Source organism: Pleuronectes platessa, chromosome 5, assembly GCF_947347685.1.
Source record: "Pleuronectes platessa chromosome 5, fPlePla1.1, whole genome shotgun sequence".
Lineage (NCBI taxonomy): Eukaryota > Metazoa > Chordata > Actinopteri > Pleuronectiformes > Pleuronectidae > Pleuronectes > Pleuronectes platessa.
Window position 1 is genome coordinate 29,217,266 of NC_070630.1, and position 16,982 is coordinate 29,234,247.

General features: G+C 41.2%; 1 protein-coding gene across 1 annotated transcript in view; it reads right to left on the reverse strand.

Annotated features, from left to right (window-relative positions):
* fat3a (FAT atypical cadherin 3a) overlaps positions 1–16,982 on the reverse strand; it is a 191,530-nt gene that overhangs the window by 13,708 nt on the left and 160,840 nt on the right. Inside the window, exons 18-25 of the mRNA XM_053423465.1 lie at positions 11,169–11,312; positions 9,294–9,491; positions 7,557–8,358; positions 6,130–6,264; positions 5,693–5,847; positions 4,277–4,528; positions 3,425–3,671; positions 2,542–2,695 (exon numbers count right to left, since the gene is read on the reverse strand). Of these exons, the coding sequence (XP_053279440.1) occupies positions 2,542–2,695; positions 3,425–3,671; positions 4,277–4,528; positions 5,693–5,847; positions 6,130–6,264; positions 7,557–8,358; positions 9,294–9,491; positions 11,169–11,312 (2,087 nt within the window). The remainder of the gene's footprint in view (positions 1–2,541; positions 2,696–3,424; positions 3,672–4,276; positions 4,529–5,692; positions 5,848–6,129; positions 6,265–7,556; positions 8,359–9,293; positions 9,492–11,168; positions 11,313–16,982) is intronic.

The following is a 16,982-nucleotide window of genomic DNA, read 5'->3' on the forward strand; positions in this document are numbered from 1 at the left end:
CTGTCCTTTATTTCTAGATATCAGCCCTTTGATATGATGGTGACATGACCTGACTCTCGCTCAATGTCAGTTGAGATTGGCTATTGCCTCCCGTGCATGGCTGAATGGATGAACAGACTTTTCTAACTAGTATAAATAATCCCAAAATACCTCAACATTTTCTTATGTTGCAAAATATGTCTACAGAGCTGAAACCCCACCCCTTTTAGACAGTATTAGACACATATTCTCAATGGATTATTCTGTATTGCATTGTCTCTGGGGTGGAGACAGACAACTCCGACCGATAATGTAGGGGAGAGCGTGGTAATGTGAGAATTTTTTTACATTTGTTCCCCTCTAGGCGAGCTAAAATGATATATCAGTAAAATTTACACATTTCCCATTAATTCAGGATGTTTCCTAGCAATGGAAATGACCAGAATGTCTTCAGGACAGAGGGCAGTGAAAATATGATTTAAAAAAAGTGGTCTTGTGTCTCACTTTACCCCAGCTACGGGGTAAAGTGAGACAGACTAGAGAAATCAAGGGGGTGATCCACTTACTTTTTCCACTTTAAAACTACCATAACAAGACATGTTGTAATAGGTCAATTAAGCACATTTATGATTATTATGATTCATGTGATCTCTTGCACACCCTAGCTTGCCTGCACATTGTTTCTCTGTCCAATTGGCAGGGACAGGGATATTGTTTTTCTCTGCGTATTCAAATGCCTGTTCACGGCACTTAACTGGAGCCAGGCCATGGAACTGGTCAGCTAGTTGTTTCAAGTGTTTGGCAAGCTCCTCCTCCATCTCATCTGTGAATATTCTCTTTACCTCAGCTACTGCACCCCAGGCTACTGATTTTACTTTCCCTTCTCTTTTTTCTTTATGAATCTTTTGAGGGTTGTCTTGTCAATATTTCTATCCCTTCAAGCTTTTCTTAAGGACTTCTTTCCTTGCATGACCTCAGCGGCTGCACTCTCCATCCCTGCAAGGGGTGTTTGCCCCCAGGTTGTCTTCCTGGTGTATAGTTTCTTGGCATGATGGTTTTTCTACAATGTTTATGACATTAAAAATAAAACATATATAATGTAATATAACACTAAAATATGTTTAAGACTAAACTTAACTTGTGCTTCATGGTGGGGTAAAGTGAGACACTGTCAGACTTTACCCCAAAGCATTTGTCCCACTTTACCCCACAGCCACCGTTTTAGAAAAAACAACATCTCTTAGCAATTCAGGCTAATATTCAGCTAGCATCAATCACATGGTTTTATAAGTTGGAAGTTCACCAACATGTATGATTTTACCTGATTCAATTTGTTTTGACACAACAGTTGATTAAGTTCAAAGCAAGTAAATTTGATTTTACATGCAAAAAACACAGCACCAAGTTCTCCTTCATGGCAAGGGGGGAATGGGAGGGGCTTGAAAACATAATGGTCACATGACCACAAATGTGTTCCGTTGCCTAGATACTAGTGATGGGAAGCTCGGATCTTTTTACCGTGTCGGTTCTTTGAATCTCGTTCAGTAAAATGAACGAATCTCTTTTTGAGTCATTCGTTCGTTTCGGGGGGGGGGGGGGGGGGGCAAACGATCCAAAGACTCGTACCCGGCAGATGAACGAATTGTTCATTGACATGAACGGGAATCTACGGAGCTGCTGATCCGCACGCTGCCAGCACATCCAGCTGGCCCGCCGCATCCGCGGTCACAGAGCTTAATCTGCTGCTGATCCACTGACTATAACAACGCCGCATTCAAATAAAAATGTGGGAAAGAATATTGTACAGTATCTAATATTGTGTTGGTCATATTTAAATCATTCATTATTTTTTTGGGGGGGAAAGAGAGGATAAAATAAAAGAATCGCATATTAAATCTTAATCGTTCAGCCCTATTCACAAGTCATAATGACTGGTTTTGTTATTTTCACTTTACATTTACACTTACAGTTTAGTGCAGTGTAATTATTTCCCGTGATAATTAAATGCCAGTGTGACAATAAATGACAATTTAAAACCATACAAACTGTCATGTTTTACTGTATTTAATAGAGGAGGTTTTCTTAAAAAATATATGATCTGCCACACAAAAGCTGTCAGTCATGGCTGCTTTTTAACAGCGGTCACGCGAAAGGGGATGAGGTAACTGTTTCCTCTTCTGAGCCTATGGAGGTCACGTAGAAAATGATCCAAAGACTCGTACCCGGCAGATGAACGAATCGTTCACCTCCCGACCGTGTCTTCAGATCAGTGTTTCGTTCTTCTGCCAACAGAGTCTTCGGATCAGTGATTCGTTCATCTGCCGGATACGAGTCTTTGGATCCTTTTTCACGTGACCTGCATCAGCCTATGCAACAGTCCCGATGCGCGGCCACGAGAAAACGAACGAATCTCTCTTTGAGAGGACTCGTTACTCCCGAGTCCTTGTAAGGTAATAATCGTTCACGACCGACACATCACTACTAGATAAAGGGGGTGTCTCACATTACCCGATGTCTCACATTACCCCGCTCTCCCCTATCTATGTTTGGACTGGAACTCACGTTAAGCCTCTGAAGCCTCTTCTGCAGCTGCAGAGGAAAGCATTGCCAATGGGTTTACACACACCACTGTTCTGACATAGGTTGGGAACACAGGCCGTTATCTCCATCTCACAGTGCTCTCCAGTGTAGAGGGGGTTACAACTGCATGAGAAACCTGGTAGTCAGAAAGGGAGGAGATGGACAAGGAGAAAAGCTTGCAGTCAGAGCACTGTATACAATGCTGCTTGGCCAAAACACAATGACCATTTGGAAAATCATCTACACAGCATAATGAACACACACAACACACACATACACACAACCTTTCTAGCACTGTGTAAAAGACAACAGTAGACTGCATCAATTCCCATGATGATCTTCTCATTACAGTTAAAATGACAAATATTTGGTATGTGGGGAGACTTACAGCAGTACACCTGCAGGTTTGCTAAGATAGCTTGAAAACTAAACCACACCTCTGCTGTGTGCTATCACTGCGGCTGCTACATTCACTTTACCCGCTCAGTGTAGGGCTTCTATCAGTTGCTGATCAACCTTGACCTACTTACCTAGGCTGTGTCTGTTTGGAAGATTTCAAACCAAGTTGCAGCCATTGTAAGTGCTGGTTTACTTCTCTAAATACTAAGGATATATAGGATAAACTGGACAATCCTCTATTAAAGGATAGACGATAACGCTGTCTCACAATTCTATTTGGATGCTACATCTAAAGAGAATCACCTTTGTAGTTTAACCAGTTTTATTCTTGTGCTATTATGTAAAATTATCTTCACATAATTGGCATGTTGAAGAACAAACATATTGAATTTCTTAACAGTAAATAAATAAATGTTGCATCAATGAGCTAATGCCCATAATAGCTGCTGTATTTCCTGTTACTCACCACCAGAGGGCAGGCTGGTGCAAGTGGCTCCATTGCGACAGGGCTGCTGCAGGCAGGCGTCAGGGTGGAGGATGCAGCCCAGCTTCAGCTCAGTCAGTCCCACCACCTCTGCGTAGCGAGAGCGCTTGTTCTGCAGCGGCAGCTCATTGTTGTTCAGCATGACCGAGTCCAAGCAACCCTGGAAACCCTCAATGACCCGCGGGTCCTTCTGGGAGTCCAGGAGGCTGCGAGAGTTTGGATGCTGCACCTGTAGTGAAAGAGATGAGAAATGTACAGATTAAACAAACACCCACTGAAATTACAAATCTGGTCAAAATGTACTGAATATTAATTCAGAGGTAAAGATGACTACTTAAATAATTCAGAGGTAAAGATGACTACTTAAATAATAACAATTATGATGATGATGCTTGTTATTATTATCAGCATGTGCTTGCATTCAGTGGTAATCATGAAAATGCATTGTTTATATGAGATGAGTAGCACTGTGGGCAATGCCTTTCCTTCCCTATGAAGCAGTTGATTTATCTTTCAGTTTCAAACCAGCCCAGATATACATGAGACAGATAATGTTGTATTATGTTGTATTTATGTCATTGATACAAAGAGATCAGAAATAAGTGTCATGTACAGCAATGCACACAGACATTGATCAAACATCAAAAATAATGATTAGACACTTATATTCAGCATTCAAGTACACTTCTACCTTCTTCCAGATGCTAGGTACTGCCAGTTAGTAGGTGTACTTAGTGTTTCTGAATGCTCCAAAGGAGAGGTGCCCTAACTTGAATTGCAGTGACTTCTGATACTAAACTCATGAACGGTAGCTACAAATACTCATGGACTGACCAGGGCTCCAAAGTAGATGGTTCTATCTGGAGAGAGTGGTTGTATGAACGGTGGTCCCCCGCGTTGCTCAACATAGCTGTCATCCAGCGCCAGGCTGCTGAAGTTGCGGTTCAGCTCCAGTGCCACAGTGTGCCAGCTGCCGTCGCTGATACGGCGGCCAGAGATCCCCAACATGTTGTGACTGTCACCACCTCCACCTCCATCACTGCCAAAGCCACAGGCCAGCTGGAACCAAAGCTTCCCCTCCTCCAACTGGTCACACAAGCACACAAACATGCACACACGTTCATTGTCCAGCAATGGATTATATCCTATCAAGAGATTCATCAACGGAAAATCTTCTTGTTTACATTACGTCTTCTATCAAACTTACATACAAACATTTTAAATCCCCTGTTGCGATAATTTTCATTTAAAGAGTGTATTCAGTGTTTTCTTGGTTGTGCCTAAAATGGTCACTCAGGATGCTACCGTAGTCTTGCAACGTGACAAGTCGTAAAGTCGTAATATTTTATAAAGTAGTGAAAATAGAGTGAATAAGGTGGTAAAGAATAAAATCTGTATTTTACAAAATTAAAGTCTTAATATTACGTCAATAAAGTCGTAATTTTATGAGAATAAAGTGATAATATTACAAGAAAACACAGTCCAGTAAAGTTAAACATTACAGGTTCAGATTTTCTGATCTATAACTAAAAAACAAAACCTCCTTAAATCACAAGCAGATCCTCCTTCCTATTTTTTTTTATTAGTTATTTATCTCAAAAGTCAGAACCTGTTAATATCTTTCAAACTTTACCACAGTAGAAAAAAAAATACAATTTCCTACTACAAAAAGAGGCGATTTTCCTCAAGTCTGTGTGGTTCCTTCGGCTGAATAAACCAAGTTTCTTGTTCAATCTTTCCAAGTACGGATACTTAGATAATATGGTTCTGATGTGCCAAAAGATACAGTATTTTTTTATTGATGAAACCTATACTGAAGTAGTTTCACAAGATTCTGCATTCATTTTAACACTGGGGAACTGGCTGCTTTTCTGAAATAACATGTAGCCTAAAATTACGCTTTCATTTTCTGAATATTAGGAATTTATTCCCGTAAATTTTACAACTTTATACTCATATTATGACTTTTTTCTCGGTATTAGATAGAAAGTCTTGACAAACAAAAATAATTCAACCAATTTTAATTTTAAAAAATAATAAGAGTTAATTTACACAATAATATAGTATATTAATAGTTCAGGGGTTGTCTAACCCTTTTTTTTATAATTAAATCTAATAAGTAAGTCTTAATGTCCTTCAGCTTAATTGTCCTTTGAAGAATTCTGGAAACAGCAGTATGTCCTTTCTAGCACTGATTAGCCTAAGAGTCTTGACCAACATCTTTGTGCGTGTGTTTGTGTGTTTGTGTACCCTGAGCACAGTGCAGGGCTCTGTGTGTGAGTACATGATGATTCCTCGGCTCTGCAGTGTTCTGATCCTCAGGCTAAGCTTCAGCTCTGTCTGCAGCCGGTCAGACAGTTTGTACTTGATGTAGCTGTTACCTGAGAAGCTCAGAGACGAATGACCTGCACCCAGAACAATCACATGTACATAAATCAAGTTAAGATAGAACTATAGAGGAACAATCAGACACACAACACAAAAATGACAGTACACCTGTTAGTTATGATATTGACCTTGTGTTGTAAAAGTGACACAGTGACACCAACTAACAGCAAGTCAGCAGTTATATTGTATGCTAACATTACAATGTAAATACTGTCTGCTGCATGTGTTACTTTCATACATTACAGATCTGTAATGGGTACGTGTTTCTTTTCCTCCTTGACACAGACACACTCACACACCTGCACACTCTCCAAGTTTGCCTGGTGGACACTGGCACGCATATCGCCCTCTGGTATTCTCAACAGAAACACACTGCATGTCTGCTGGACAAGGCTGGTCCTCACATTGTTCTGTCAGCACAGCACAGGTGGCATCTACACGAACAGGAAGAGAAAAAACCCACAGTTATCATAACTCCAGGGGGATTATTTCATGAAATTAGTAAGACTTTTGGTATTCTGTATAAAGGCTCTGCAGATTTGTTTTTCATTCAAATGATCATTATGGGGCTCTGTGGACCATGATTGAACTAGAGCCTTGTACTGATTTTCTTGTTTGAGTAAGATTATCATATAAGCAGTGTTAGCCCTTAATGTGTTCTTTGCTGCCACAATGCATTAAGTACTCATTAAAGGGGAAATCACTGTGTAAAACATAATGAATTACTACATTTGATTTTCAAAACAAGTGTATTATAACTGCAATTGTTGCACCCCAACGAAGTTTCGCTGCGCAAGATTCTGAACCCCAAATTGCCCATGAATTGTATGAATGTGTTGATGAATGGCAAAAAACTGTACTGTAAAGAACTATATAAAAGACAAACAATTTACCATTCATGCATCTTTGTGACATTTCATTCTACAACGTGAATAAATCACGTCTGCCATTGTAACACTTTCCATTAATGCACAAAACACAATTGGTTAGGAACTACTCCCATTACACATGCAATCTGATTCCAAGTTTCCATTGATGCACAGTTACATTTTAAGTGCATTTGATCAAATCAATATCTAGTCAATTGTAATGATATTGCCAATGTAAACAGATTTGTTTCATTAATTTTATATTTTGTCAGACTCTGATGGTGCATTTTGTGCATGAAATCATGACACTCCTGGCTTCACACCCACCCTGCTCTTTGTTATTACACACACATATCAGTGTATTAGTTCATCAAAGGCATCTGAAAAAATCTCAACACAACTAAACTGAATCATTTTTCTAAAGACTACCTTTTCTAGGCTTGATGACCAGTTAAAGCATTTTACAGTATTGTTTAGCTATTCACACACGCATTCATACATTGCATCTATGGGCAAACATCAATCACACACTGCCGGCACAGCCGTCAGGGACAGTTATACTTCAGTTTATTGCTCAGGGACACTTTGGCTTGCGAGACAGGAGTCGAGCCACCAACCTTTTGGTTAATGAAGAATCCACACTTCCTACTGAGCCTATTCATTTGTAGACATATGTAGACATATCTAAATATAGACTTAAACAGAGGATCATCTCCAAGGTTGGAGTTTTACTTTTTAGGATGAATATAAATTTCAGTTGGACCTTACATGTAATCTGTGTCGAGGAAACATTACGCATATGAAGACAGAGGAGGACTTCAGACCTCTAAGCCTGAATCACAGATTTGGTCACTCACCACTGCATGTACAGCGCGAGGTCCGTTGAAAGCGTGGTGAGACAAAGCTGACCCGTGGTGTGCTGTATGTGGCCAGGTTGTGTGAGTCCAGGATGATACTCTGTTCACACTGAGCCCCGCGACACTCCAGCCCTGAGCAGTTTTTATCTAGGATTGCCGACACTCTGAGGACCTCTTCCAGCTGACGCCTCAATGCACTCAGTTTCTGGGTGAGGTAGGCCGCCTTGTAGTAGCCACCCCCCACTGTTTCAACTGCGACAAGCAAGTCCAGTTGTTGCGTCCCACCAACTGGCTGCAGACTGAGAAGGTGCAGCATGTCTTGCTGCTGTGATGCAGCCGCCCGTTGAAGCACCTTCAACACACTCTTCAGGTGCAATGCCACAAAGTCTTGTGGTGCCACACTTTCAAAACGCACTGTCACTGCCTCGCGCAGCATCTCTGGTGTTGCCTGTTCCACGTGCACACTCACAGGCACAGGCACGGCAAAGCGGCCATCACTAACACTTGCATTAAGGGAGTACCTGCCTGCATCCAACCCACCCAGAGCAATTATTTTCCCATCTCGAGGACTGATCTTAAAGAGACTGCGCTGGGCTGGGGGAGAATGGCCAAAGGTCAGAGCATCATAAGGGTCAGCATCAGTGGCGTGCAGCTGGCCAATCACACCACCAGGAAACTCGTCCTCCATAGTGATGATATGAATCTCGAGTGGTAATGCCACTGGGCGGTGAAGACTCTCCTCAATTACCCTGACCTTCAGCATGGAGGAGGAGGACAGGCGAGGTTTCCCAGAGTCCTTCGCCTGGGAGGACGAAGAGAACATTGAGGGTGAAGAAAATACAGATGACAGATAATTGAGGGCAGATACAGCACTCACCATGTTTCCAGAGGTCTTGTATCCTTTAACTAAAACTTAAACTATAATTACTTTAATATTACTTAATATTATCATAACCTTACCATAACTAACAATAACTCTACCTTTTGCAAATCTCAATTTGTTAACAAACCCAGAGTAACTATCTCTTAATGATGCTTAATAAAGAAAATAGTTTGTGATTTTCATAGGTGCTGTATAAGGGAAATTGGACCTCCGTCATGAGGCCTGAAAGGCTTCTTAAGTGAAATATTTTCAAGAACCTCAACAGCTCCTTTCATCAATCAATCAATACCTAATGCTTTCATCTCTTACTCAGCTGATGTTTCAGTTGCTTGCTGTGTTCTAGGTTTACTGCTTAAAGACACTTACACTTCAACTGACACTTGAAATAATTCCTGAACTTTATTCAGTGCAAACACTTGAAATCCAATCAGACATTTTAAATGCCATTTTGACTTCTTCAGCAGTTTTCAGTGCATTAACTTCATATATATATATATATATATATATATATATATATTTATATTTAATACTAAGGACATACTAAGTTTATTTAGAACAATGAATTGTAAATGTGTCTCTGTGAAACAAACACTAAACTATTCTAGATCAATTCTAGACTAAACCCTTCTTTTGGCTTCAGCCAAACTATTGACTTTGGACAATGGACTACCACAACAACAGTTTTTTTTAAAGAAGGTATTTTTCAAAGTCAATTTCCATCCATTTATAAACAGAAAACAACAACTAGAAAAGTAGGTTTATGGACATAATTTTTCATCATCTATAAATAACTAATAACCCCATTCATATTATATATCAGCAGCTCTGAAGGAGAAACCACAGTTCAACTCTACCTGTATCTGAATACTATATTCAGTTGCCAGGTCTCTTCTGAACACTTGATTGGTCACCAGTGTTCCATCCTTCTCGAGGACAAACTCTTCACCATCATTTCCTGACAGGACGCAGAAGTCAAAGGGAGGGCCATTGTGGGAGGAGTCCTGATCAATTACAGATAACTGTAGGATGGTGGTGCCAATTGGCTTGTTTTCCTGAGGGACAAGACACACATGCATATAACAAGTGTCATTAAAGGGCTGAAGGCAAAACAAATAATCAAATGTAAATAATAAGAAAGGCAACATTTTTTAAGGAATTAAAATGTAAAGAACAGACACATAAGATGTTTTTAGACATGAACTCTGGAGGATGTCTTTAGTATTAGGACCGGACTTTCTCCCGAGTTTGCCTTTCACGCATGAACAACGAGATAGAAATCACAGATATCTCTGGAGAGTTGACAGAGACAGGATGTAATGTATTATTTTTCTGCTAAGATCATGTATTTTTTTGTTGACATCCCTCAGAACCAGAACTCACTGATGTGTATGGTACCGCCACTGGAGGTATTTGTATTTTGTATTTATTTAATTATCTGTTGCGTGATATAAATAGCATCAACACACCGACCCTGCGAAGGATATCATGCTGTATTCTCACATTGGCTCCATTGGACTTTATCCAGAATTTTTACTAAGGGGGCTGGCAGGAGAAACCCTGGAGAAAATCCAGAGGCTAACCCTCATACATTTGCTCTCACACAGACTGGCAGAGACGGACGGAATTTATCCTGAGTTAAGTGCACGTCTCAAAAGCTATTTTCAGATATGAGAAACAGTTTTTCGTGTTAGAAGCGTCATCAAACCCCTACTCGCTCGTGGTGAATCCAGCGGAGGATCATTTACAGGTGAGACGCTACCAATTTCTACGGACTTACTATCTGCCTGGAGTCCTACTATAAAGTCCATAGGCACTGCGTGGGATCTCACACGGACATTTTCTTTCACACATGCTCATCTTTTGGAGAAAATACAAAGAACCTGCAGAGTGCAGTGCATGTCTGAAAGCAGCTAAAGCAATAATACAGTAAATACAACAGAGGCAAAGTCTAAGCAAGTGTAAGGCCCTGTTCATATTAACATCAATCTATGTTGAAAGTTTGTCAGTTCAAACATTCTCAATTTCCTATTCTCCACACAAATAAAGAGCAACATAATTGTTATTTGCGAAGACCCAATGTCTCTGTCTCTGTCTGTCTGCCTGTCGGTCTGTGTGTTTGTGTTTGAGAGACAAGGAGAGAACAATAGGCAAGAAGGTTCTGAGTAAATCAATGCACTGCACAGCTTTTTCAACGAACTAAGATTTTACAACGAAATAAGATTTTACAACGAAATAAGATTTTACAACAAAATAAGATTTTACAACAAAATAAGAAATATGGTTTTTCTGATTAGATCTCTCAGGACAGAGAGATCTAATCAGAGGTGGACAGCAGTAACATTTTCTGTTGAAACCTGGCAATAAAAAGCATCCAGAATGCTTCTATGACTACTTGTGATTGCATCTCATTCTCCCACTTAATATACAACTACACGCTAAAGTCATTTCAGTATGCGACACACAAATTACATTGTTTTTACCCAGTTTGTGTGTACAGATGTGTTTATTGTCGATGTGTTGTGCATGTCTTTCTTTGTATCAGCATGAGCAAGCGAGTGAGAAGGAGGTAGAAAAAGGGCTAAATGAATCAACATGTTGCTTCATTTGCTGATACAAATGCTGTTTAAATAATTTGAATAGTTCACTAGTAACTTTAAATACTTTAATAGATTATACATTCTTGTCTTATCTGTGTTGTAAGTGAGCATCATATCAATCAGGAGATTTACCTGTATTACAGTAGAGAGGTTGGCCGGGGAAAAGGTGGGCGGGTTGTCGTTGATGTCAGAGATATCTATGTTGACCATCACGTTGGAGGACATGGGTGGGATTCCACTATCCAGAGCTCTGATAGCCAATGAGTAGCTGGAAACCTAGAGGATAAATACAATGAAAGATACATGACAAACATCCATACACCATGGAAAACAAAAAATAAAACTCATCCTCATCGAGTCTGTGATATCACTGCCTATAACTCTGGTGACCCGGAGGCTTTGAGGAAGTTCAGTTGTGACCTGCGGAGGGCTATCAGAGATGGAAAAAGAGACTTCAGGGACAAGTTGGAATCCAGCTACCTCAGCTCTGACCCCCGACGCTTGTGGGGTGGCATGCGACACATCACTGGCTATAAAGGGAGAAATAGCAGTGATGATGAGCCTGCCGCCTCTCTACCTGATGACCTCAACACCTACGCACGGTTTGAGGCAACCAAAACCCTTCCATCCGCAAGACTGGCCGAGGACCGAGACGACTGCACTCTGTCCCTGACCGTGGCTGACGTGAGGCGAGAGCTTCAAAGAGTGAAGCCTCGAAAGTCATCTGGGCTCGATGGAGTTCCAGGCCGCATCCTCAGGGGGTGCGCCGACCAGCTAGCGGATGTCTTCACCTCCATATTCCACCTCTCCCTATATCTTACAACAGTCCCCACCTGCTTCAAGCAGGCCATCATCATCCCCATACCTAAGAAATCATCCATCACTTGCTTAAACGACTACCGCCCTGTAGCACTGACCTCCACCATCATGAAGTGTTTTGAGCGGCTGGTCAAAACCCACATCTGCTTGAACCTTCCGAACACCCTTGACCCCTTCCAATTTGCATACCGTCCTAACCGATCCACGGACAATGCCATCGCCCTGACAACACACACCACCCTCTCCCTCCTGGAAAAGGCTAACACATATGTGAGGATGCTATTCGTGGACTACAGCTCCGCGTTCAACACAATTGTGCCTGCCAATCTCGTCCCCAAGCTCAGGAGCCTGGGTCTTAAAACCCCCCTGTGCAACTGGATCTTGGACTTCCTGACGAGCAGAACCCAGGTGGTGAGAATGGGTAACCATACCACCTCCTCACTGTCACGGTCCGATACACATCGATGAAGCTGCAGTGGAGAGAGTCTCCGAGTTCAAGCTCCTCGGTGTGTTCATCAAAGATGACCTTACCTGGTCCAAACAAGCGGACTCTGTGGTCAAAACTGCACAAAAGCGCTTATACTTCCTGAGGACACTCAAGAAGTTTGGCATGGATGCAAAAACACTTACAAACTTTTACAGGTGCACTATTGAGAGCATCCTCTCAGGCTGCACGACTGCCTGGTATGGTAGCTGCTCCGCTGCTGATCGCAAGGCCCTGCAGAGGGTGGTGAAGACAGCGGAGCGCATCATCGGCTGCCATCTCCCTTCCGTGCAAGGCATCTACAACACAAGATGCCTGAGAAAAGCACGGAAGATCATCAAGGACCACAGCCACCAGTGTTGTGCAAGTTCACACCTCTCATGAATAGTTCACGTTCATAGTTCACCATTTAAATTCTGAACGAGTTCATAGTTCAGTTCATTTCATAGTTTTAAGGTGGAAAGTTAGAATGAAAGACTTAACTTGTTAAAGAAAACCTCATCCATCACTACCCCTTGCCTTTACTGTCGGAATCTTTATCAGACAGTGTGTAAAAATCCCTCTCTGCTTTCTCTTGCCATCTGTATACGAGACCGAGAGCTGTTGTGTCGCAGGTATGGCCTGGCCCTTTAAGGAAAGTTTTTATTGTGTGACATAAGGCACCTGGGTATTGTGGGAAAAGACGCTAAAAGTGTGTGAATAACGAGAAGTGACGGACCACCTAGAGGTGATTCGAGTGTTGCTCCTGCTGTATATCCGAGAAATAAAGTGGCCGCATTCCAAGAAAAGAAACATCTCCTTCTCCTTCTTCACGGAGCGGTCCGGACAGCGAGCCAAGATAACCCGTGAGCCGAGCTCCAGACTACGGCTCAGAGCCGAGACACTGGCCAGAGAAGAAAACACTTGGAATACGTTGCTTGTTTGGTGTGCGTGTGTGTGTGCGATGAATCATGGGTAACGTAGTGCGAAGTCGAGTTACTTGGTTCAGGTTAGGCTACATCGCGGACATTTCACGGGCACTGAGCAACGACATGGTGCAAGCATTCGATTTAGACAGCGTCTCTCCTCAGGAGAAGGAAAACATTCCGTAAGGATTTAGCTAGACCTCAGATAATATTGTAACGGACTGGTAGTTAGGTTTATGTTCTGTTTGACTGCTATGTGTTTGTTATGACTTATGTTCAGCTAACTACACCATGTCAATAAGTATTGGGATTTCCAGAGGGTCAGTGAACCAGTCGGGGTGGGGCAAGTGACAGTTCTAGACCAATGGCTGGAGAGTTACCTGGCATGACAGGCTCTCATTGGCTGATGAGTTGGCATGTCAAGGGTGAATGAGGAAGGGGAGTGAAGAACACAGTAGTGGATGACAGGAGTGTCGGAATTACGAACAAGAAGTGTGTTGTGTTTGCTGGACTTTAATAAAGTTACACATAAAGAGAGAAGATTCCTGTCGTCTATAAGCGAGGACGCTGAAATATGAACGTGTTCACCGTTCAAATTCATTATTTGTCATTGAGGTGCGTTCAGTTCATCGTTCTCACAAAAGTGAACGTGTTCAATGAACGCGTTCTTTTGCCTTCGTTCATGCACAACACTGACAGCCACCCAGGCTGTGGTATTCTCACACTGCTGCCGTCTGGCAGACGTTTCCGGAGCATCAGAGCACGGACTACCAGACTCAAAACAGCTTCTTCCCCCAGGCCGTAAGGATTTCTGAACAATCAACACTGACCCTCTGAACAGTCACCATGTACATTCTACTCCCCCACTCATACAAATACACTTGCTTCACATATATTCATTTTATTTAATTTAATATTCCCCACTTCTTCACCCTGTAAACTGCTGCTTCATTTGACTATGTTATATATTACGATGTTATATGTTATGTTGTTATATAGTATGTTATTTTTCTATTTTGTAAAGTCATCTACTGCGTTGCCTGCCATGTCACAAGAATTCCACTGCTCCGATGACGCTGTCATCGAAGTTGGACGAACAGTTTATCCTCGATACCCTCATGTTCATTTCATCCAACATGTTAAAAACTGCTAGACATCCACACCCAGTGATGAATTTATCACTGGGTGTAAATTTTATTTAATGTTTGTTCTCAGGGTAGCAATGCTAAATGAACTATTGGATATTAAAATCCGAAGTAATTATCTATGGAGGAATATGAAGGTGTTCATGATGTCATCATTTTAGATTTATCCTGTGTAGGCTGATGTTTTGTTTTTGAGAATTAATCTTGAGCAATGGACTTTCCTAGCCTGATGACCAGGCTTGATTACTTTATTTAATCTATATTTAATAAAATTGTTTATTTACCCCTTTACAGGAAGTTTCAAGTTTATTGGAATCTCATTTTTGTCTCCCTCACTTGTGTATTACGTCTCTGGGTCTTCTTGGCTCAGCTGTCCAGTTAATGGTAAATAGTCTGTATTTCCAAATCTGAACTGCATAATTTTATGTTAAATTAGCTTTTATAATCTTGATTGACCATTCAGACGGTAAGCGTGCTGCGTCATTTCCTGTTTACCTGCCGCTGGTGGTGGTCGCTCTGTGAACTAGCTCCTCTGCTAAACACAGCTGTTTCTCTGTATTACTACAGCTAAAATCACCGATCCATAGTTACACAGTCACACATAGTGTTGCCAATTTAGCGCTAAATCTGGAGACTTTCCAAACCCTCATGGTGACTTTTTTTGTCATAAGCTACTAGTGACAAATCTAGCGACTTTTTCTGGTGATATTGGAGACTTTCTGGTGTTTTGGAGACTCTCACGTGAAAGCACGTATCGTTCTGCAGTTACTGTCCTCAAGGAACAGCGGGTGCTGCCGTGAGCCCCTCCGCTGTCCCAAAGCACTCACAGGCGGTCAGTCTCCCAGTAGTGTTGCGCAGCAGTCCCAGCTGCAGTCAGAGCAGAGAGGAGAGCCTCGCTCCGCCTCCTCCAGACTGCAAATGAATCGGGCGTGTGCAAAGCCACCGCTGATCCTGCCTTGGCTTACAGAGCGAGATGTAAGTGTCAATGTATCTTCACTGTCACTGGAAAACATGAGTCATTGAGTTCAGTCTGTTCATCGATGCAGAGTCCACATCGTGATGCATCTAAGAATCGACACATTTCCACACCTCTAGTGAGGAACGTGATGAAACTGAACCCTTTCAGGACCCTGAAAACTAAACCAAACTTAAGAAAAAAAAAAGGAGGGTTGGATGTAGAGCTAGCAGTTCCACCCCAGCCTTTTGATTAAATTTGATATTCTAACATTTAACAAAACAGGACAAAATTTATTTATGTATGTGGGTCTAGATACAGCATTAAAGTCACAAAGTTATTTTGAGAAGTGATGGCCTATTTCATTTGCAGGATAAAAAGAAAAAAAGATCATCAGAAGAATAAGGAAGCGTATTGCATTCATTTTGTATTTTTTGGGGAATTCATCAAGGAATTTTCGATATAATTATCTCAGAAAAACAGAATAATTTTTTGGTGAAGTTAATGTAATACGCTTCTGTAGAAGAAAGCTTATTTGTAGTTCTAAACATATTTAGGATGTTTTTTTCTCACTTTTTGTATGTCCTGCAGCATAATTACAATTATGCAAATTAGGCGATGACGTCATTTAGCGACTTCTAACGACTTTTAGGATAGCCAATAGCTACTTTCCTTACTGAGGAGTTGGCAACACTGCTCACACATACCAACCCCTACTCTCTGGTGCTTAGTGATTCTGTGTTCTGTTTAAACCCACCAACGATTAGAATTCCAAAGCATACAGTATACCTTAAATGACACAAACCCAAGTATGCCTGCTTATATTTTGAGCGTATTTCTTTAAAAGCATATGAATTATTTAAAACTCAGTGTAAATTAACTAGGGATGGGCATTCGATTAAATTGTCTTAATCGATCGTCGGGAGAATTAACGATCGATTTCCGATTAAGCATTAATATTTTTATATTAAAATGTACTATTTATAGGCTTTATTAAAATGCAGTGAAAATAGAAAAAACACGGCGTGTTTCCTCATTGAGGTCTTTATTACAACATGAACAACTCTTGTGGCAGTTAAACGGGATCAGTTCAATGGTTACACTTGAAAATATGCGCTGCTGTAGGGGAGAGCGGGGTAATGTGAGACATCAGGTAATGTGAGACACCACCTGTATCTAGGCAATGGAACACATTTGTGGTCATGTGACCATTATGTTTTTAAGCCCCTCCCATTCCCCCTTGCCATGAAGGAGAAGTTGTTACTGGTGCTGTGGTAAGTATGTTTTTTTCACAAAAATGTATTTTTTTTGCTTTGAACTTAATCAACTGTTGTGTCAAAACAAATTGATTAAGTTAGAAAAACTTATATCATACATGTTGATGACCTTCCAACATATAAAACAATGTGATTGATGCTAGCTGAAGATTAGCCTGAATTGCCAAGAGATCTAAAATGTTGGCTGTGGGGTAAAGTGAGACATGAAGCACAAGTTAAGTTTACTCTTAAACATATTTTAGTGTAATTATACATTACATATGTTTTATTTTTAATGTCATAAACATTGTAGAAAAACCATCATACCAAGAAACTATACACCAGGAAGACAACCTGGGGCCAAATACCCCTTGCAGGGATG